A 24435-nucleotide genomic window follows, 5' to 3' on the forward strand; every position below is an offset into this window, starting at 1 on the left:
TTTCCCCTTCCAATTCATCTTCAACTTCATTTCTTTGAGCATGGTATTCATCTAGAGCTTCATTATAACTTTCAATATCAGATCGACCTCTGCAATAAAATCACTATTTCGATCAACACCCATAATGTAATTGTGCAAGATACAATAGGAGCCTATTATGTATTTTTGAGATTTAGATCTATAATGTGTTTTGTTTTACTTATTATGATAGGAAATGGTCATTTCGGTGCACCAAATGCACATTCAATGACATTACGCAAGGATGCATGTCGATGATTAAATAGCTCTCGAAAGGTTTGTTATTGATTCCTTCAGTATCCTTTTAAGTGATATCGTTACAAGGTGATATAAGCCCTAAATTTAGTTGGAATCCAGCATCGACAAAATAATATTTAGCTATTAAAAAATTATTGATATTTATCAATATATAATAAAGTAAATAATATTTATTAATTTGATTACCTTCAGCAATTTTAATATTGTCTTCTCTTGTCAATGAATTTTTCAAAATTCTCGAGATGCAGTCCTTTCTCAACCAAATAGAGCATAAGTAAATTTCATAACGAAATCACACGCGGCTAGCACATCCAATGTGGGCCAATCTTCTCTACCATGATATTTAAATACATTTTGACTGGATGCTTTGGCATGTACATGTGTTCCATTGATCGCCGCCACACAATTCTGAAATTGAACTTTAATTTATTAAAATCAATTTATTGTAAAACCTACTTTATGTTGGAAATTATGGCTTATGGGTGAATGAGGAAATTGCTCACAAGCTAATAACTCTTGATTTGCATATGTTAACCACACTTAAAATTCCTCTTAATGATAGAGGAATATATTACATTCAGGTGGGAATGAATTATGTTTAAGTGGTGGTTACAAGAGATTAATGGATTGCATTCATGAATAATCAAATTCCACTAACACATATATATTGAATATATATGAGAGTGCCCGGTGAGGATGTGACTTTTCACATTCTGATTGTGTGTGTTAATTGAAATTGCATTAACACATGCAATGTCTAGTGAAGAATCTGAGACGACTCTATTTTGTGTCTTCTCACATGTGTGTCGTGAGAATAGGAAGAGTCATAGAAGAATTGAACCTCTAACCTATAAAATCCAACAATTCACTCATTTGTAGGACAGGCACAAACATTTTCTTCTCTTAGATTTTTGAATTTGCATCTGAATTTTGAGATAGTGTTTGCGCTTCACTTCGAGTTTGCTGGAGCGTTACAATTTGTGTTGTAGCTTCGCTTATTGCCATTTGACCATGGGAAACGATTGTCCATGTGACCTCAAGCACTCAAGAGGAAACAATTCTGTTTCAAGGGTTTTGTGTCTGACACAGGACTCGGCTCTCTCGTGTGTTCTGATCTTCTGATTTTGTCTTTGTATCGATTTAAATTTCCAAGTTCATTTAATTTTATCGCATTCTATTTGTCTGAATTGCTATTCGAATTGTCGTTCAATTTGTTACTTATTACGTGCCATTTTTAATTTTTACAATCTTGAAACAAATTTCCTATTTTAAACGATTCGAATGGCATTAGGGAACGATGGGGATGCGACCAACGGAAGCCAGACTATTGTCTTTGGCCCTGCTCCTATGTTGTTTAACCATTTGGTTAGCTAAAACATGGCTGCTCCCTCGATGGTTCCTGTGAACCATGTCGAAAAGCCCGAGAAGTTCAATGGGTTGAACTTCAAGAGGTGGCAGCAAAAGATGCTATTCTACCTCACAACTCTGAACCTTGCAATGTTCTTAACTGAAAATGCTCTAACCCTATCTGAGGGGGAGTCGAATGTGCAGGCTCTCAGTGCGATTGATGCCTAGAAGCACTTCGACTATCATTGCCGAAATTATATCATGAATAGTCTTCATGATTTCCTGTATAGTGTCTATCAGGGGTTTAAGACGGCAAAGGAGCTTTGGGAATCATTGGACCGTAAATATAAATCAAAGGATGCAGGTGCAAAGAAATTTCTCGTCGGACGGTTCCTCGATTTTAAAATGGTGGATTCAAGGACCGTAATGAGTCAAGTACAAGAATTTCAAGTGCTCTTGCATGAGATTCAGGCTGAGGGGATGGCTCTAAGTGAATCCTTCCAAGTGGTTGTTGTCATTGAGAAACAGCCTCTTGATTGGAAGGACTTCAAGAGTTATCTGAAGCATAAGCAGAAGGAGATGTCAATGGAGGATCTTGTTGTCAGGCTTCGAATTGAAGAAGACAATAAGAACTCCGGAAAGGGTCTCATCCTTCATGCTACTGCTAAGGTAAATGTCATGGAGTAAGGGCAAAGCTCCAAGAAAAACAAAGGCAAGAAGAAGCAAGGTACGAATGGAGGAGTCTCTAAGCCCAAGTTTCAGGGAAAATGCTTCAACTGTGACAAGAAAGGTCATAGATCTGCTGACTGCAGGCTCCCAAAGAGGAAAATGGACCATGAAGCAAACATGGTTAATGAGATGGCCCGAGATGGGGCAAACATCAACCTATCTGCTGTGGTTTCAGAGGTGAACCTTATTAGGTCCAACCCAAAGGAATGGTGGCTCGATACCAGTGCCACCTGTACGGACCCGAATGTGGACTCTCGTCGGGGCCCGCATTGCGCGCTTTTGGATCGCGCGGCTTGGGAGTGTCCACCTTCCCGTAGGGACGCGTGACGGACACGCGTGAGAGAAGGAGTCGCCACTTATCATTTTACGACCCGTAGGTCGAGGGCGGATAAGTTACCCGAGTCTAGGGGTATGGAACACCTAGTTTGTCGTTAAGGCATTGATCTGTGCGGAACCGGAAAATCCGTGTTCGGGGGTTCATGTTACGTGCGGGCCTATATCCCGCACGCCCTTTCGGCACTCTGGTTTGCTAGGCTTGCATTTTTGTTTTATTTACCGCATGAATTAGGCTGCACTCGGCTCACACGTTTTGACACCGTAACTTCGATGAATTAAACAATGTCGGTGGAGAAGCTGAGAGAGAAGTAAACCCGTGTGTCGGGGAATTGGTTCACAATCTTGCGTTACAGTTCATCGAACCATGGAGGTTGAATCCCTGCGTGAACCAGAACCGCGAGTTCTTGGATTTACTTGTATCTGGGCAAGCATTAGACCGATTCGATTAATTCGACTCTCGGACCGTTCGCTCACCGACTGGAATTCTTACAGAATAAATGTACAAAATAAAATCCTTACAATGCTCTCGAAAACAATAAATACAAATTACAAATGGCCGAATTCCAGTCGACTCGCGTTCGGTTATTATTCCACTCTAACTCACCGTGAGTTTAGGGAAAAAGACCGAAGAACTGAAATTCAATGGACGCTCTCACTGAATAGGGCGTTGGACCCTGTGAGTGTTGATTAGGGCGTTGAACCCTGTGCTCGATGATTAGGGTGTTGAACCCTAATATTATTCGGCCTAGGGATCAAGCTCGACCCGTATGGCAAACAAGTGCGGAAAGATAACACGCAACATGTTAATAACAGACAAGGTGTTTTGTATTTACCGAATGTACGTGGATTAACAAGTTTATTAATCCAAAAGTGTTTTTGCAAGCAAATGCCATATGCTAAGCAATCAAACACGTGCCAATGTTTTAGTATTCTGCTTTTGTTGGAAATTTGGAAAAGAGAATCGAATATCATGTGTGTAGATTGCTTTTATAGTGATTCGGTGTTGTGACACTGAATTACCACTGAATTGATCCAAACTTGTATTTTGACTCTAGATTTGGAACCTAGAGTTCCGCCTAACCATTTTCTAGGATTTGGTTAAGTCGAGTGAAATGATTAGTCCGATAACTGTATTTTGATACAGAATACCCAACTGACATCTTAAACTGCGCTAGGATGTCGGCGAATCACAAAATGATGTTCTTGCCCTTGATTTGAAAATTTGTTTTCAGAAAAGGAGAACAACACAATAAGGATTTGAAAGTATGAGGGTTTTGAAAAGGGCATTAACACCGTTTTGTAATTCGTCGACGCGAGTTACAAATTAATGTCCAATTCGTGCAAAGTTATTTAAATGGAATGAATTAACCGTGTGAACGTCCCGATTAACCCGTTCGTGGAATTAATGCTTAAGGTTATTGCCGAATACTTTAATTGTGAAAACGATTCGTGATTCGGCGACCAACACGAATCCGTAAGGATCGAGGATATTTGGTCCAATGACCGAAACTACCCTCGTAACCGAATGGACCCGAATGAGTCAACGATACCCGAATCCATGCATGTTTTGTTTTGAAAAGACATGTAATCGATGTTTTAACATGGGAATCGTGGAAATATCGAAATTACACTTTCGTACAATCCGAGAAATGAATTAAACTCGAAATAAGGAAATCATTCTTGATCCAAAAAGGGCCAAGAAGCCCTCGGCTTCACCTTGTCAAAGATGGCCGAATACTCTCATGGCTCGATTCAAATCACAAAGAATTTCCTTGTCTTGGTTTAATCATTTTTCGCATGCTCAAACATCAAACATCATGAATAACACGTTTTGACAAAAGCCGGTATTACCATGATTTGATTAACTCATTTAAACATGCAAACATTCACAAACATGTTATTTAAGGAATCGATAAAATAATACCGGCTTCATGCATGCAAGAACAACAAAATAAACTCGGAAAATAACTTGGATCGGGCTAAGGAGACCAATCTTAACCCTAAAAGAGCAACTCAAGTCTCGGCCATCCCATTTAGAGACTTGGCCGTGAGCTCACTTGCCATTTCCGGGTCGGATGGTCTTCCAAACAACAATCCAAACCTTTTTCCGACATGCTAGCAAGTTATAAGGTAATACACATGCATAATATAACATAAAATTGCATAAAAGTTAAGTCTTGCAAGTTAAGTATGCATAAAATACCATAGTACTCCATAGCCATGCAAAAATATAAAAAGCCCTAACTCCTCTAAGTCAAGAGTGATTTACCTAGCCTCGGGATACGAGGAAAGAGTCGGGGAAGTGTTCGAGAGTCGGATGACTCAGTTGAACGATTGGAAGGATGCCCGGGTGCAAAGGATGCACGTTCGGGGAGCTAGGTGCACGGGGAATGCGGCTGGAATGCACGGGAGGCGAGCGGTGTGCGCGGGGTGCGGGCAGGCGCGCGGGTGCGCGCGGGCGGGCGCGCGTGCGCGCGGCTGGCGCTGGCGGGTCACTATTCACCCGAGAGTAGCGATTTCACCCGAAATGCACTATTTGACCTGAAACAATAATTTAAAGACTTCAAATGGAAAAACCAATTTCACCAATGAACTCCATGGGTCCAAAATGAGTGGGATATGAAGTTTGAGAAATTTTGAGCTTAAGTCGGGATGATGAACATCGGCTTCCGACTTAAGAACTCAAGGCTCTCTTTTGATCTTTTAGGTTTTCTTTTCTCTTCCTTCTAAGGGCTGAAGTTTTCTGGTTCTTGAGTGTTCTTGGCTATGGAGTTTGAGAGGATTTCTTGAAAGAGAAAGGTTGGAGAGAGTGTGTAAGAGGAGAAGTGATTATCTTAATCACTTTTGGGCCATTTATAGGCAAAGCTAATGACACAATTAGCAAAAGCAAGTGCTCTTAACCCCCATGCTTAGAAAATATCAAGCCTCATCCTCTTCCATTGCATTAATGAAGAAGAGATAAGACATTGATGAGCATTGATGAGCATTGATGGAGGCTTGAGTGTTGTCTTCAAACTCTTGGATATTTTCAAGCAAGAGTGCAAGTTGGCTTCTTGCATTGAAGAAGAAGAAGAAGCTTCTAGAGTAAAGGGTGACTCATCTTGAGTAGCCCGTGGGTCCCACGACCGAAGAGGAGAAACCGGGAAAAAGCTCGGGTCTCGATTGATCGCGCATTCGAAGTTCGTGTTTGAATTGAACGTCGAATTATCGATATACGCGAGGAAATGGATTTAATGAGTCCGAGATTGGCATTTTCCGTGAGAAATTGCCAAATGTCTGTATGAGGCTTGGAAGCCGGTTTTGCTCCTTTTATGCATTCAGAGCGAGGTTACCCACTTCTGACAGCATATCTTGTATCTGCATCCCACGTCGGTCATTTTGACATAAATTGTCAAATTACGTGGGCCCTTGTCCCTTAAGCCGGTAAATACAAATATGGAGCCGGAGATGTCCTAGGAGGCCGAAACTGGATTTCTCAGATTGCTTTCTGAGTTTCTTGGGCGATCCGGAGATTACTGCGATCTCTGTTTGCTGAGATTGGGCCTCTAAGGATATGAAAAGTGCATCTGAGACCCTTAAAGCACTGCTCGAGGGGTCTAGATGAGTTGTGTGATTCATTCCGACAATTCCACATTGAGCCTTGAGAAGGCTAGCATTGTGTAAGGTAAGCATCCGGCGTCAAGTTTCCCCAAAGAGGACCTCCGGATATGGATTTTCACTGAAAATGGCCTTTTGTGCCCCTCGGAGGTTACTCGGGAAACCGTGAAGGGTTTTGCTGTCTGTTTTGCCCAATTGCGAATGTCCGCTGGAGTTTTCAGGGCAATGTAGTGTGAACTTCGTTTGCCGTAATTCCATCAGACCAGTCTCCGGTTACGCTCTTCCGAAGAAGGGTATGCCCGTTTTGTCATTCGGAAGTCATTCAGAGTGTCTGTATGGCTTCTAAAAGACAATATGAAGCATTGCTCGTGCTCTGTATGATTGAGGGGCATGGCCGCATCTGATATTTGGAATTAACTTTTCTTCGAGAAACCGGCATTTTTGGACTTCCACTGAAAAGTTGTCTGTATACAGAAAGTTGTTCTGTATAGAGCAGATGATTTGCAAAATGCCTTTGGGGACACTTTTCATCTGTTTGGCATTGGAGTGGATTTTTGGGGTCCAATATTGGCTGTCTTCCGATGATCGAGCGAACTATCGGAAAATAGAACTGTCCGTGTGATATACTGAAAATGCCGGTTTTGGATATTGCTGAGCTCTCTAGTCACTCTATTACCCTTTGGTGACCCCTGGAGTCCTTCTGTCATATGCATGTGTCATTTGCCCGATTTTGCCGACTTGAGGATGAATAGTGATTTTCTGCTCTGTTAAGTCGTTTTTCTGTATTCTGCTCAGGTTGTGGCTTGGATCATTGCTGATATCATCGTTTGGAAAGGTGAGCCAAAATGGGGTGCTGACAACTTGCCCCTCTTTGACTGCATGCTCGAGTAGAGGATGCAGCCAAAGACTTCAGAAGCGCCCCAATTTGATAGCAATGATTGACAAGGAATTTCCGATAACAGTCTTCTCCCTCTTACTTTGGATATGTGGGGATGTTATACCTGATGCAGAAATGTAAAAGTCAGGATGAACCTGAGGGGATGGACCCCTAAACAGATAAGTAGTCGGGACGTACCCGAAATGCAGGAAAGTAGTCGGGACGTACCCGAAATGCGGAAAAGTAGTCGGGACGTACCCGAAATGCGGAAAAGTAGTCGGGACGTACCCGAAATGCGGAAAAGTAGTCGGGACGTACCCGAAATGCGGAAAAGTAGTCGGGACGTACCCGAAGGGTTTGCAATATGCACGGGGCGCATACCGAATGAACAACATGGTTCAAAGGCGCCTACCCAATGGACTTGCGGGGTGCGGGGCGTGTTGCCCGGCGGGTTTGCAAGGTGCGGGGTGTTTTGCCCGGCGGTTTGCATGGTGCAGAAAAGTAGTCGGGACGTACCCGAAATGCGAAAAGTAGTCGGGACGTACCCGAAGTGCGAAAAAGTAGTCGGGACGTACCCGAAATGCGGAAAGTAGTCGGGACGTACCCGAATGCGGAAAAGTAGTCGGGACGTACCCGAAATGCGGAAAAGTAGTCGGGACGTACCCGAAATGCGGAAAAGTAGTCGGGACGTACCCGAAATGCGGAAAAGTAGTCGGGACGTACCCGAAATGCGGAAAAGTAGTCGGGACGTACCCGAAATGCGGAAAGTAGTCGGGACGTACCCGAAATGCAGAAAAGTAAATTGCATGGGATGCATTGCAAAAAGTAAATGCAAACGTTGGGGAGTTGCGTGAGGTGTGGAAGGAATCATTGTGCTTCCTCCGTCACTGAGCTTGTCCGTGTTGCAATCGATGTAGTGGCAGAATGTTTCATTGTTTGCCAACTGATTGTGATGCGATTGAATGCATGGAGTATTATCCTGAAGACTTCTCCTTGGATTTTAGTTGTGGTCCTTAGCATAAGGCAGACATGCATTCATCAAAGAAAGACTTCTTCCGAGGTTCACATCTTCGTTCCTGCATATAGAACCATGGGAGCTAACAGTAGTTGTCAGTTCTACTCTACAGCCATAATGAAGATGTAGAAAGAAGTCTGAATAATAATGCTTTGGGGATTTGAACTTGATGACCATTTAAAGGGATGGTCGTATCCCGCTAGGTTTGTGATTTGACAAGAAAGGCTTTTTACAGAACAGGCATGACCTGTAGAATTTGCATAAGGGTATAGGGGGATTCTTTGGGATCCTCCAAATCAAGGATACAAAGATTCGACTGTATGTCGAAACGTGTCTCATGCTCTGAGAGTAAAAGAGAGTTTGCTTGCATCGAAGACTGTCAAACCACTATTTGTTGCCGCTGCATGCTGAATGTAGCTGTCATTTCGTGGTCGAGCTGCCGAAGGTCCCCTAATTTTTGCCTAGGTCGCAAGACGCGTGACGACCTAACGGGGTGTTTTGTTTGACATTTCTCTCATTTAGATCTCACCTTTTGCTACGATCATCCGTATTGGGTCTGATCGCACCTCTCGATTCCTCTAACTTTTGCCTAGACCGCCCTTTTCGGGTTTTCAGCCTAGCGAGGATTTTGATTCATGCTCTCCTTTTGCCACGGTTCCCCTTTGCGGGATTTTAAACCGTGCCTCTCATTCCCTAATTTTTGCCTAGGCCGCCTCAAAGAGGTTTTCAACCTAGCGGGAAATCCATTCTTTTTCTCTCAGGAAAAATTCAGAGAAAAGGGAAAGAGCAGAAGATGGGAGTACATGAGTTAACGAAATTAAAAGTGTTGGGAACTGTACATGCAAAGAAAGATAAAATGTAATGTGCATTTGAGAAAACATCCGCAGTGGGATAAGAGAAACACCATCACGGATAGTATTTCTTAAGAGCATCAGCATTGACCGGAAGAGCGTTCTCGTTTCCGTCCATATCGTTGAGAATGATTGCCCCTCCGTCAAAGACTTCTTTAACGATGAATGGACCGTCGTACTTGTAAGCGAACTTGCCCCTGGAATCTGGGGCGATGTGTAAAACTTTTCGCAAGACGAGGTCGCTGGGGCTGAACTTGCGAGGACGAACTTTTTTGTTGAATGTTCGAGCCATTCTTTGCTGATAGCACTGACCGTGGCAAAGTGCAGTTAGCCGCTTCTCGTCGATGAGATTAAGCTGTTCATAGCGTTGCTTCGCCCATTCTGCTTCCTCGAGTTTGGACTCGGCAAGAACCCTCATGGAGGGAATCTCCACTTCGATTGGAAGAACCGCTTCCATGCCGTAGACCAAAGAATACGGGGTTGCCCCGGTGGATGAGCGGATAGAAGTCCGATATGCCAAGAGTGCAAACGGGAGCATCTCATGCCAGTCCTTGTAATTCACCGTCATTTTTTCGATGATTTTCTTTATATTCTTATTCGCTGCCTCTACCGCACCATTCATTTGTGGACGATATGGAGAGGAATTACGATGTTGGATCCTGAACTGTGCACAGAGCTCGTCAATGAGCTTATTATTCAGGTTCTTGGCATTGTCGGTGATGAGAGTCGCAGGGACCCCGTATCGCGCAATGATGTCGCGTTTGAGGAAGCGAGCCACGGCCTTTGCAGTGACTGACGCAAGGGTGATAGCTTCGATCCACTTGGTGAAGTAATCGATAGCTACCAGTATGAACAAATGTCCATTGGATGCTTTAGGGTTGACTGGACCAATCACGTCCATGCCCCACATTGAAAATGGCCACGGAGCAGCCATTGGATGGAGCTCGTTGGGTGGTGCTCTGATCTGATTCGCGTAGACTTGACACAAGTGACAGTGTCTGACATGCTTGACGCAGTCGGTCTCCATGGTAGACCAGAAGTACCCGAGTCGCATGAGCTTCTTTGCTAGCATGAGTCCATTCATATGAGGTCCGCAATTTCCTTCGTGCACTTCTTCCATGAGGCGTTGTGCCTCATTCTCGTCGACACACCGAAGTAGTGTAGCATCGAATGAACGGCGGTAGAGAGTCTCGCCACTCAGGAAAAAGTGTGCCGCAATGCGGCGTAGAGTCCTCCGGTCATGACGATCGGTGAACGCTGGGAATTGACCTGTTTGCAGCAAGTGCTTGATGTCTGCGTACCACGGTTTGCCGTCAACAGCATCAATTACATCGCAATGGGCAGGGCCCTGAGCAATCTCAAACTCGAGAGGTTCTATGAGATTCTCCTTCGTAATGCTCACCATGGATGCGAGCGTTGCAAGTGCATCTGCGAACTGGTTCTTCATGCGTGGGGTGTACGTAAATGAGATATCTTTGAAGTTCTCTGTCAACTCTTCGAGGTACTCATGATATGGCACCAACTTTGGATCTTTCGTCTTCCATTGTTTAAGCGTCTGGAAGATTGTGAGCATAGAATCGCCAAACACTTTTAACTCCTTGACTTTGAGGTAGATTGCGGCCTGCAAACCGAGGATACAAGCTTCATATTCGGCTATGTTGTTGGTGCAAGGGAAATCAATCTTCGCTGCAACAGGGAAATGACGCCCCTCAGGGGATATCAGCACCGCGCCGATACCAGACCCAGTGGAATTGACTGCACCGTCAAAGTACATCTTCCATCCTAGAGTCTCTTCCTCATCACTCACTTGGAGGATCCTTTCATCTGGAAAGTTAGGGTTGATCGGTGTGTCGTCCTCGATCGGAAACTCCGCTAGATGATCTGCAATTGCTTGGCCCTTCATTGACGTGCGTGATACGTATTCGATGTCATACTCCGTCAGTTGGCAACGCCATTTTGCTATGTTCCTCATGGAGGACGGACTGCTGAGTAGATACTTCAAAGGATCTGTCTTTGACAGCAGGCGAACAGTATGGTAGAGAGTGTATTGCCGGAGCCTTTGCATGACCCAAACGAGTGCGCAACACATCTTCTCTATCTCAGGGTAGTTGGACTCCCCTTCAGTGAACTTTTTGCTTAAATAATAAATTGCTCGCTCTGCATGAGAGGAATCGTCCTTTTGCCCTAACATGCATCCGATGGATTGTCGGCGTACTGTCAGGTACAGAATGAGAGGACGATCCGGTGAAGGTGGAACCAACACCGGTGGCTGAACTAGGTATGCCTTGACTGTATCAAAAGCTTTCTGACACTCGTCATCCCATTCAACCGCTGCATTTTTGCGAAGCAAACGGAAGAGTGGTTGGCACTTGTCTGTTAAATTTGCAATGAAACGTGCGATGTAATTCAGCCGTCCTAGGAAACTCCTTACTTCGCGCACTGTCGATGGAGGGGGCAATTCCATGATCGCCTTGACTTTGTCGGGATCAACCTCGATGCCCTTTTCGCTGACTACAAACCCTAGCAATTTTCCTGACTTGACGCCGAAAGTGCATTTCGTTGGGTTGAGTCGGAGTTTGTACTTCCTGAGACGATCAAATAGCCGCCTGAGGTTGACAAGATGATCTTCACCTGCTTTGGACTTTGCAATCATGTCGTCGACGTAAACCTCTATCTCTTTATGCATCATGTCATGAAATAGAGTGACCATTGCCCGCTGATAGGTTGCCCCAGCGTTTTTGAGACCAAAAGGCATGACCTTGTAACAAAACGTACCCCACATCGTGATGAACGTCGTTTTGATCTTATCCTCCTCGGCCATCTGAATCTGATTGTATCCAGAGAAACCATCCATGAAGGAGAATTGTGTGTGGCGTGCTGTATTGTCCACCAAGACGTCGATATGGGGCAGCGGGAAGTTATCCTTAGGACTGGCCTTGTTAAGGTCTCGATAGTCGATGCAGACTCTGACCTTCCCATTCTTCTTTTCCACTGGCACCACGTTAGCTACCCATTCAGAGTAATTGCATACCTCTAAGAATCCCGCATCCACCTGTTTGACGACCTCCTCTTTAATGCGGAGAAGAAGATCAGCTCGTTGACGCCGTAAGTGTTGACGTTTGGGCGGAAATCTTTCAGTGTCGAGTGGGAGGAAATGCTTTACGATCGAGGGGTCCAAACCTGGCATATCGGTATAAGACCAAGCGAAGACCTCTTGATACTCTGACAAGAAATCGATCATCCGGGCTCTCTGTGCGGGGTCGAGATCCGTCCCGATCCTTAGGGTGCGTTGCTCTTCTGTGGTGCCTATGTTGATCTCTTCGGTTGGCTCGATCGAAGTGAGTTGATGGTTTTCAAGACGATGCAAACTCTCTTCTATCTCGGGCACGCGACCGTCCTCGTCAAGTCCTTCCCCGAAGTATATGGGTAGGGACTTTCTGAGGTGTGTTTCGGACGAATTCGAATCGTTGCATCGGTGATTTGGATTCGATTGGAGCCTGGACACGAAAGCGAATTGTTTTAGAAATTAAAGATGCTAGAAGTAAGCATGAGAGAGAGAATCTAGACACAAAAATTCAAAAAGCATGTAGGGATTTTATTAACAAGCCATAACAAAAACCCCTCTTCTGTTGTGTGGCTTATGGCGTTGCCGACACACAGGTAGCATTATATATAAAGACCGTCTTACACATCGGCAACTACGGCCGAGTAGAGCGGAACTGAAGTCCAGTTGGTAAGCTCCTCATCCTCCCGTACAGGGCGGATATGAACCCTGGAAGATGTCTCCTCAGTGACGGCATATATGGCTGGCAAAGCCAAAAACGCTTCAACTGCATCCGAAGAGAAGTCATCTGTTTCAGTGATTGGGCTATCGGAGGTGCCTCCCATGATCTGCGGTGGTGCTGCAAAAAACTGTGAGAGTGGTGGAACCAGAATGCCCCTGAAGAGCTTTTCGTAATGTACAGCAAGGCGGTGTAGATGCTTTCCACGGCGAGACTGCACGATCTCATGACAGGAGGGGCGAAAGCCAAGTCCCCTCCTATTGCGGTATTCCTCCATTTCAATCGGTCGAAGGATTCCCTGTGCACGTGCCCCAAGTCCAGTTCCGGGGACGTAATCGTTCTTCAACAGAACCTTTCCAATCATACGATCGGTTCGTGATGGACCGACTTTTCCGTAGTCTCGGATTACGGAAATCGTGTCGAAAGAGTGAAAGGGAAGATTCTGATCTTCTCCAATGCTGATGTAAGGAACGGCTGTCTCCTTGTAGACTGCGTAGTCTTCCTCACCGTTGACAGTGATAAGCTTACCTTCGACGAAGAACTTCAGTTTCTGGTGCAGCGACGAAGGAACAGCGCCGGCGGCGTGAATCCATGGTCTCCCGAGCAAGAGACTGAAAGCATTGGGTATCTCGAGGATCTGAAAGGTGACAGAGAATGAGCAAGGACCCACATCGATCAGGAGATCGATTTCTCCATTCACTTCTCTCCTAGAGCCATCAAAGGCTCGAACAGTGGTCTTGCTTGCACGGATGCGGCTCATGTCCACGTTCATCTGTTTCAGTGTGGAGACGGGGCAAACGTTGAGAGCAGAGCCGTTGTCGATCATGACTCGACCAACAATGTGATTGTTGCACTTACAGACTATGTGCAATGCCCGTAAGTGTTCCTGACCTTCGGATGGAAGCTCATCATCTGCAAAGGATATCTGATTCGAGAAGATTGAACTAACAGTCTGCTCGATATTATCCGGTGCCGTGTCTTTTGGGACTTGTGCCGCGGTGAGGACTTTCAACAAAGCATTCCGATGCGGCTCGGAGCTCAAAAGCAACGCGAGGAGCGAGATATGGGCGGGTGACTTGCCCATTTGCTCCACCACTTTGTACTCACTTGCCTTGATCACTTTCATGAAAGCTTCCGCTTCTTGATCGGTGACCTTCTTTGTAAAGACTGGCACGGCTTCTGGAACGGCTGAGGATGTAATAACAGGGGCTTTCCCTTTGTCTGTAGACTCTGGACCCTGATAAACTCGTCCTGAGCGCGTGATGCCCATCGCACTCATCTCATGCTCCATGTTGGCAACCTCATTCCCATAATCCCAGGGAACTCGACGGTCTTGGTATGGCTCCTTCGCAAGAACCTCGATAACGAATGGGACGTCAGATGTAAATGCATCATTTGTCGGAGCATAATTGACAATAAAGGGAATTGAGGTCTTCTGCGCGTCTTCTTCCTCTTTGATAGAAGCGATGCTGATCATGTTGATAGAAGGTCCTGAACCTGATCCATGATCGGGGAGAGGGTTTGCGCGGACATTCGGTGGCTTCACTTCATTAAAGGAGATTTGCCTTGCGTCGATCAACTCCTGAATTTTATTCCGGAGTGTCCAGCAATTGTCGAGGGTATGACCAGGAGCACCCCGATGGAATTCACAGTGTAAGTTCTGATTCTGCACTGCGGGGTCAAAGTTGGGACCAGGCGCTTCTGTTCTGATCTTGTTGCCTGCAAGAAGCTGCCTGAATATGTGAGAGAGAGGGGCTGGTAAAGTGGTGTACTGCTTGCGTGGACGCGGTTGTGCAACTTTGTCCTGATAAGTTCTGGGGGCTGGAGCACGTTGAACCGACTGAGGAGATCTCGAAGCCGGGGGTCTACCTTGTTGAGCCTGAGCAGGAATATGCTGTTGCGGAAGTTGCGACTGGATAACAGTTGGCGGGGTTGGGAAATAAGCCTGCGATGTTTGGTAGGGCTGCACATAATGCACGGGATGTGCATATGCCTGGGGAGTCTGTAATGCAGGAGTATAGTCCACCGAAATCGGCTGTGAAGCCTGATATCCGGAGTTGACGGCGCCAATAGTCATGTCTTTGCTTCTCCTGGAGGTTCCAGCAGTCTGCTTCTTTGACGTCTCTCCATCCTTCTTCTTTGATGGGCCTTCGATTCTTCCTAACTTAACACCCATGTCAAGCTTCTTTCCTGCCTCGATCAAGTCCGAGAAGGAGGAAGTATGAGCCAGGAGATGTGAGTAATACGCGCCTCTGAGTGTGGAGTGGAACAGCTGAACTTGTTGTCGCTCAGTGATTGGAGGAATGTGCTTTGCTGCTCTTCCTCTCCATTCCGTTGCGTATGCTTCGAAAGCTTGACCCTCCTTCATCTCTGTCATGCTGAGATCGAGAAGGGTAGGAGGTGTTTCCGCACAAAATCGATACTGGTCGAGGAACTTCTGAGAAAGATCTGTCCATGTAGGGACATCGCCGGCTTTCAGGGTCATAAACCAATCTAGCGCCGATCCCATAAGACTATCTTGGAAAGTCTGAATGACGAATTCCTCATAATCCCAGTATGAGAGCATTTTGCTCTGATAATGACGGAGATGATGCCGAGGGTCTCTGGTCCCATCATATCTTTTGAACTCTGGAATTTTGATCTTAGGGGGCAGCCGCATGCCTGGAAAGAGATTCCAGTCACTGTCACTGAAATCGAAACGGGGGTTGCCTACTTGGAGGGCTCGAATGGTTTCCTCCATTCTCTTTATTCTCCTCTCCTGTTCATTCTCCGCTTCGAGAGGAACGTTTGTCGGTAGAGCTGGAGGGGCAGCCTGAGTAGGCGTGCCCGGTTCAGTGGGAGGAATGTTTAGGGGCGGTGGAGCAGGGTAAGAAAAGCTTATTTGGGGTTGTGGAGTTTGGAAAGGAAATTGGTCTGCAGTGGAAACAGGAGCCTGTGCGATCGTGACCGGAGGAACTGTCGGTGGTGGCACAGTATAGATTGGAGGATGCATTGACACGGTTAGCGGTGGCAGCGCATGCATAGTAGAGTCCGTGGATAAGAAAGCTGCTGGTGGCAACGGAACTGCTGTTGGAGCAGGTGGTGGCGGTAAAGGATCATTGATCGGATGGACTGTTGGTGCAAACGCCATTGCCGAGAAAGATGCGTCTTCAGCCTCCGAAGCAAAGGTTGGAGTGACCATTGGATTTGGATCGACAATTGGTCTATGCTCCAGAGGCGGAGTAAAGCTCGATGAGGCCTGATTCTGATTCCTGAGCATGGCCATGAGCTCAGTCATGTTGGTGGCCATGTTGGCCGCCAAGTGGTTCACCATTCCTTCTAACGCAGTAAAACGTGCGGACTCCACAAGGTTGGACGCCGTCTGTACTGTTGGTGGAGGATGTCCGATAGGGACGCCTGAATGCGCTGTAGATATGTCCGTGAGCATTACAGGTGATGTAACTTGCGTCAGTGGTGTTTGAGAATGTATCGGCGTTGGCGGAGTATCCTGTTCAAGAATGGCGGGTTGTTGGTCTTCTGCCATCCTTACTCGTGCACGAGTCGGATATCGATGGGACGCCAGTTGTTAGTACCTGTATGCGTAAGTGTATGAGTGTACTTATAGTGCTTTGACTATCTTCAAAATATAGATGACAGTATATGAATGCATGAGGTGCATAAGTTTGAAAATACTAATGCCATTACATCAGTTTGATTCATATTCTATAATTTATAAAGACAGTCTGTTTGAAAAGGAAACATAAACATTAAACCGCCAACTATTACAACCCGTAGCTGAGTGAACGCTGCGTGGGTCCGGTGCGGGGCAAAAGCGTTAACAAACTAAACCTAAGGATGAAAGACCTTGCGAGCTTTTGCCCGCGCTCGGTCCAGCATAGCGCTCAAACGCGCTATCTCCCTGTCTTGGTTCGCTATGCGTGCGCGAATCTGAGCCAACTCGCTCTGAAGCTCTCTGTGATCAGTGAGTTCTGCGCGAATATCCACAAGCTCACAACGGAGTCGATCTCGCTCTTCTCTGATGGACTGCAATTCTGTGCGCATGACTCCTTGGACTGAGCTCTCCGCGTCTGGAATGTCTGCATGCGGTGCGTGAGGAATCCGCGGCAAATGTCGTCGACGAACGGGTGTGAGTCCCTGTGGATGGAATTGCGCCACATATGCTACGGTAGCTGAGAAAGCTCGTTCGTCGTCGGTAGGGTGCTCCGGGAAATAGAGCTCTTGAACGGTGCGCGTGTTCCATAAACGTTGAACTTCTCTAATCCGCAGAACCCTATCTGGAAGTAAAGTTATAATATCCGTCCACATGAAGCGGTGTGGAGTGCGATCTGCCTCTCTAGGAATATCCTGTAAGCCGCCAAGTTGTCTGATGACTCGGGCTGGGAAAACAAGTGTGCTCCCTAAGTGACTGATCAGAGGAAGTCCTATGACTGAAGGGCATCCAATGGTCATGGGTCCACCGGGATTCCAGCGAGCAGCCCACAAAAACTGTGCCGGGGTGAGTCTCTTGAAGAACTGGATCCAATCGGTGTAGTCGCGATCGGAGGGCCGAAACACTTGAAGTAGGCGAGCGATGAGCGAACGCTCGTCAGTGATGTAGGAAAAGGGATGTGATGAGCAGAACGGCCTGATGTGTGCGAGGAGCCAAATCTGAAGAAGATGCGGAGCTCCTCTCATTCTACCACGTCGAACCTCTCGTACATAGTCAAGAGACCGAATGGTCTCAGCCAAGACGGCTTCTACATAGCTACGGCCTCCTACCACTTGGAGGATGACTTGGGCAAGTGCCCCGTCTATGAGGTTCGACGAGTGGGGGAATAGGATGGTCCCAAAGATGAGCAAGAGGAACCCGTGACAGGCGTCACGCTGGTACGATTCTCCCCTGGCATTGAGAGAACGAACATGTATGAAGTCTATGAGCCATGCGGTCCTAACGCTATGCTCCTCCATGCTGAAGCTCAAGACGAATTTCTTCGTCGCGGAGATTTAAGAGGATGGCGAGTCTACTCTGTATCGTGGCGAACTGGTTGGGCGCCACGATGTCGAGGGTCGGCATGGGTCGCTGAATGAGTGCCGCGTACTCCTCTACTGTGGGAGCTAGCTCTGACCCCTGAAAACTGAATACGGCCCGCTGAGTGTCCCAAAAACTAATAGCAGTTCTACGTAGGGTCCAGTCAATGGGGGAATCAGCGAGTAATGGCAAGTCTCCTATGATGAGCCGGAGGAATGCACGGTCAACTGGGCGGAATGTATTCCAAAGGCGAGTAATGTCCGCAGATGGCATGATGATGACATCGAGCCTAAGACAGGGATGCGAGCGATCCATCCCCTAATGGAGAGATGTTGGTTTAATGTTTATAAACAAACTGATGTAATGTCCTAGGTTGTTTTGAAAACATGCATGCAGTGCAGAAAAGTAAAGTATATCTGTATCTATTACAATGTACATCGCTCATTGTAGAAAAACAACAAAAGGCCTGCCTAAAAGAAAACTACGAGCCGACTCAAAGACTCAACTTTTGGGTCGGTTGACGGCATGAAGGCAATTTTGGTCCAGCATGACGGTCCCTGTTTATGCATGGTTTAGGTGCTACCGGGATAGCAACTAACTAAAGATGGGGGCTCCCGACTCAAGGGTATCAATTCCATGAAATCGGGCGGGATTCTTTTCAAGGCCTAAGCGACAGTCGAACCGCGCGCCGTACCCCTACTTCGAACCCCTGTCTAACCTAGCTTCCTAGATTGTCGCTCGTGGGATTTCAAGCGTGGTACCTAAATCCACTAGAATGATGCAATGCAAGTGCAGAAAAGTAAATATGCGTAAAATAGATAAGCGAGAAAGTTGCAGAAAGCGGTAAATGAACATGCAAGCAAGCAAACGGATTGAGCCTGAATCCACTAAGTATGTCCCCAGTGGAGTCGCCAAGCTGTACGGACCCGAATGTGGACTCTCGTCGGGGCCCGCATTACGCGCTTTTGGATCGCGCGGCTTGGGAGTGTCCACCTTCCCGTGGGGACGCGTGACGGACACGCGTGAGAGAAGGAGTCGCCACTTATCATTTTACGACCCGTAGGTCGAGGGCGGATAAGTTACCCGAGTCTAGGGGTATGGAACACCTAGTTTGTCGTTAAGGCATTGATCTGTGCGAAACCAGAAAATCCGTGTTCGGGGGTTCATGTTACGTGCGGGCCTATATCCCGCACGCCCTTTCGGTACTCTGGTTTGTAGGCTTGCATTTTTGTTTTATTTACCGCATGAATTAGGCTGCACTCGGGTCACACGTTTTGACACCGTAACTTCGATGAATTAAACGATGTCGGTGGAGAAGCTGAGAGAGAAGTAAACCCGTGTGTCGGGGAATTGGTTCACAATCTTGCGTTACAGTTCATCGAACCATGGAGGTTGAATCCCTGCGTGAACCAGAACCGCGAGTTTTTGGATTTACTTGTATCTGGGCAAGCATTAGACCGATTCGATTAATTCGACTCTCGGACCGTTCGCTCACCGACTGGAATTCTTACAGAATAAATGTACAAAATAAAATCCTTACAATGCTCTCGAAAACAATAAATACAAATTACAAATGGCCGAATTCCAGTCGACTCGCGTTCGGTTATTATTCCACTCTAACTCACCGTGAGTTTAGGGAAAAAGACCGAAGAACTGAAATTCAATGGACGCTCTCACTGAATAGGGCGTTGGACCCTGTGAGTGTTGATTAGGGCGTTGAACCCTGTGCTCGATGATTAGGGTGTTGAACCCTAATATTATTCGGCCTAGGGATCAAGCTCGACCCGTATGGCAAACAAGTGCGGAAAGATAACACGCAACATGTTAATAACAGACAAGGTGTTTTGTATTTACCGAATGTACGTGGATTAACAAGTTTATTAATCCAAAAGTGTTTTTGCAAGCAAATGCCATATGCTAAGTAATCAAACACGTGCCAATGTTTTAGTATTCTGCTTTTGTTGGAAATTTGGAAAAGAGAATCGAATATCATGTGTGTAGATTGCTTTTATAGTGATTCGGTGTTGTGACACTGAATTACCACTGAATTGATCCAAACTTGTATTTTGACTCTAGATTTGGAACCTAGAGTTCCGCCTAACCATTTTCTAGGATTTGGTTAAGTCGAGTGAAATGATTAGTCCGATAACTGTATTTTGATACAGAATACCCAACTGACATCTTAAACTGCGCTAGGATGTCGGCGAATCACGAAATGATGTTCTTGCCCTTGATTTGAAAATTTATTTTTAGAAAAGGAGAACAACACAATAAGGATTTGAAAGTATGAGGGTTTTGAAAAGGGCATTAACACCGTTTTGTAATTCGTCGACGCGAGTTACAAATTAATGTCCAATTCGTGCAAAGTTATTTAAATGGAATGAATTAACCGTGTGAACGTCCCGATTAACCCGTTCGTGGAATTAATGCTTAAGGTTATCGCCGAATACTTTAATTGTGAAAACGATTCGTGATTCGGCGACCAACACGAATCCGTAAGGATCGAGGATATTTGGTCCAATGACCGAAACTACCCTCGTAACCGAATGGACCCGAATGAGTCAACGATACCCGAATCCATGCATGTTTTGTTTTGAAAAGACATGTAATCGATGTTTTAACATGAGAATCGTGGAAATATCGAAATTACACTTTCGTACAATCCGAGAAATGAATTAAACTCGAAATAAGGAAATCATTCTTGATCCAAAAAGGGCCAAGAAGCCCTCGACTTCACCTTGTCAAAGATGGCCGAATACTCTCATGGCTCGATTCAAATCACAAAGAATTTCCTTGTCTTGGTTTAATCATTTTTCGCATGCTCAAACATCAAACATCATGAATAACACGTTTTGACAAAAGCCGGTATTACCATGATTTGATTAACTCATTTAAACATGCAAACATTCACAAACATGTTATTTAAGGAATCGATAAAATAATACCGGCTTCATGCATGCAAGAACAACAAAATAAACTCGGAAAATAACTTGGATCGGGCTAAGGAGACCAATCTTAACCCTAAAAGAGCAACTCAAGTCTCGGCCATCCCATTTAGAGACTTGGCCGTGAGCTCACTTGCCATTTCCGGGTCGAGATGGTCTTCCAAACAACAATCCAAACCTTTTTCCGACATGCTAGCAAGTTATAAGGTAATACACATGCATAATATAACATAAAATTGCATAAAAGTTAAGTCTTGCAAGTTAAGTATGCATAAAATACCATAGTACTCCATAGCCATGCAAAAATATAAAAAGCCCTAACTCCTCTAAGTCAAGAGTGATTTACCTAGCCTCGGGATACGAGGAAAGAGTCGGGGAAGTGTTCGAGAGTCGGATGACTCGGTTGAACGATTGGAAGGATGCTCGGGTGCAAAGGATGCACGTTCGGGGAGCTAGGTGCACGGGGAATGCGGCTGGAATGCACGGGAGGCGCGCGGCGTGCGCGGGGTGCAGGCAGGTGCGCGGGCGTGCAGGCGTGCGCGCGGGGCGCGCGGGCGTGCGCGTGCGCGCGGGCAGGCGCGCGGGTGCGCGCGGGCGGGCGCGGGCGTGCGCGAGCGTGCGCGCGGCTGGCGCTGGCGGGTCACTATTCACCCGAGAGTAGCGATTTTACCCGAAATGCACTATTTGACCTGAAACAATAATTTAAAGACTTCAAATGGAAAAACCAATTTCACCAATGAACTCCATGGGTCCAAAATGAGTGGGATATGAAGTTTGAGAAATTTTGAGCTTAAGTCGGGATGATGAACATCAGCTTCCGACTTAAGAACTCAAGGCTCTCTTTTGATCTTTTAGGTTTTCTTTTCTCTTCCTTCTAAGGGCTGAAGTTTTCTGGTTCTTGAGTGTTCTTGGCTTTGGAGTTTGAGAGGATTTCTTGAAAGAGAAAGGTTGGAGAGAGTGTGTAAGAGGAGAAGTGATTATCTTAATCACTTTTGGGCCATTTATAGGCAAAGTTAATGACACAATTAGCAAAAGCAAGTGCTCTTAACCCCCATGCTTAGAAAATATCAAGCCTCATCCTCTTCCATTGCATTAATGAAGAAGAGATAAGACATTGATGAGCATTGATGAGCATGGATGGAGGCTTGAGTGTTGTCTTCAAACTCTTGGATATTTTCAAACAAGAGTGCAAGTTGGCTTCTTGCATTGAAGAAGAAGAAGAAGCTTCTAGAGTAAAGGGTGACTCATCTTGAGTAGCCCGTGGGTCCCACGACCGAAGAGGAGAAACCGGGAAAAATCTCGGGTCTCGATTGATCGCGCATTCGAAGTTCGGTGTTTGAATTGAACGTCGAATTATCGATATACGCGAGGAAATGGATTTAATGAGTCCGAGATTGGCATTTTCCGTGAGAAATTGCCAAATGTCTGTATGAGGCTTGGAAGCCGGTTTTGCTCCTTTTATGCATTCAGAGCGAGGTTACCCACTTCTGACAGCATATCTTGTATCTGTATCCCACGTCGGTCATTTTGACATAAATTGTCAAATTACGTGGGCCCTTGTCCCTTAAGCCGGTAAATACAAATATGGAGCCGGAGATGTCCTAGGAGGCCGAAACTGGATTTCTCAGATTGCTTTCTGAGTTTCTTGGGCGATCCGGAGATTACTGCGATCTCTGTTTGCTGAGATTGGGCTTCTAAGGATATGAAAAGTGCATCTGAGACCCTTAAAGCACTGTTCGAGGGGTCTAGATGAGTTGTGTGATTCATTCCGACAATTCCACATTGAGCCTTGAGAAGGCTAGCATTGTGTAAGGTAAGCATCCGGCGTCAAGTTTCCCCAAAGAGGACCTCCGGATATGGATTTTCACTGAAGATGGCATTTTGTGCCCCTCGGAGGTTACTCGGGAAACCGTGAAGGGTTTTGCTGTCTGTTTTGCCCAATTGCGAATGTCCGCTGGAGTTTTCAGGGCAATGTAGTGTGAACTTCGTTTGCCGTAATTCCATCAGACCAGTCTCCGGTTACGCTCTTCCGAAGAAGGGTATGCCCGTTTTGTCATTCGGAAGTCATTCAGAGTGTCTGTATGGCTTCTAAAAGACAATATGAAGCATTGCTCGTGCTCTGTATGATTGAGGGGCATGGCCGCATCTGATATTTGGAATTAACTTTTCTTCGAGAAACCGGCATTTTTGGACTTCCACTGAAAAGTTGTCTGTATACAGAAAGTTGTTCTGTATAGAGCAGATGATTTGCAAAATGCCTTTGGGGACACTTTTCATCTGTTTGGCATTGGAGTGGATTTTTGGGGTCCAATATTGGCTGTCTTCCGATGATCGAGCGAACTATCGGAAAATAGAACTGTCCGTGTGATATACTGAAAATGCCGGTTTTGGATATTGCTGAGCTCTCTAGTCACTCTATTACCCTTTGGTGACCCCTGGAGTCCTTCTGTCATATGCATGTGTCATTTGCCCGATTTTGCCGACTTGAGGATGAATAGTGATTTTCTGCTCTGTTAAGTCGTTTTTCTGTATTCTGCTCAGGTTGTGGCTTGGATCATTGCTGATATCATCGTTTGGAAAGGTGAACCAAAATGGGGTGCTGACACCACCAAACATGTGTGCTCAAACAGATACTTCTTCACTACGCTCGAACCGGTCACTGGGGAGAGGATCTATTTGGGAAACTTTGCCCATTCTGCTATTGAAGGTCAAGGCAAGATGGTCTTGAAGATGACTTCAAGAAAGGAGCTGACTCTGAACAACATATTGTACGTACATGAGATTTGGAAGAATTTAGTCTTCGGGTCATTGCTGAACAAACATAGGTTCAAGATGGTTTTTGAGTAAGACAAAGTTATTTTGTCAAAGTTTGGAATGTACGTAGGAAATGGATATGTGTGTGATGGGCTTTTTAAGTTCAATGTAATGATCACAATCAATATGAATTCTGGTTCTTCTACATATTAGATTGAGTCTCCTGATTTATGGCATGGAAGACTAGCTCATGTTAATTATGATACTTTGTGTAGATTAATTAACTTGAATCACATACCTACATTCCAAATTGATTCACAGAACAAATGTGAAATTTGTGTTGAGGCAAAATTGACAAGGTCATCCTTTCAAACGATTGAAAGGAACACCGAGCCACTTGATCTAATTCATAGTGATGTATGCGATTTAAAGTTCGCAATAACAAGAGGCAGTAATAATTATTTTATTACCTTTATCGATGATAGTACAAAATATTATTATGTATATTTGTTGAAAAGCAAAGATGAGGCCATAGAGAAATCTGTTCTCTATAAAAATGAAGTTGAGAATCAACTCAACAAGAAAATCAAGAGATTGAGGAGTGATAGAGGAGGCGAATACGTAACGCCTTTCGGGAATGCAGTGCACAACACGGAATTATACACGAAGTGATTACACCTTATTCACCTCAATCAAATGGTGTTGCTGAACGCAAAAATCGCACGGTAAAAGACATGATGAATGTGATGTTATTAAGTTCAAGATTACATCGAAATATGTGAGGTGAAGCAATATCGTCAAGCAATTACCTATTAAATAAGGTACCTCGAAAGAAAGAGGAAAAGACACCTTATGAATTATTCAAAGGTAGGAGACCATCCTACGATCACTTGCGAGTGTGGGGGTGCTTGGCAAAAG

The 24435-nt window shown here is 45.5% G+C and overlaps 1 protein-coding gene across 1 annotated transcript; it reads left to right on the forward strand.

Annotated features, from left to right (window-relative positions):
- Positions 1–1653: 1653 nt before the first annotated feature.
- LOC116200477 lies at positions 1654–23610 on the forward strand. The gene is made up of 4 exons (XM_031531325.1): positions 1654–1821; positions 1924–2306; positions 2436–2584; positions 23471–23610. Exons 1-4 carry the CDS (start codon positions 1654–1656, stop codon positions 23608–23610), a joined length of 840 nt encoding a protein of 279 aa, XP_031387185.1.
- The last annotated feature ends 825 nt before the right edge of the window (positions 23611–24435 follow it).

This window comes from Punica granatum, chromosome 3 (genome assembly GCF_007655135.1).
Source record: "Punica granatum isolate Tunisia-2019 chromosome 3, ASM765513v2, whole genome shotgun sequence".
Taxonomy (NCBI): Eukaryota; Viridiplantae; Streptophyta; class Magnoliopsida; order Myrtales; family Lythraceae; genus Punica; species Punica granatum.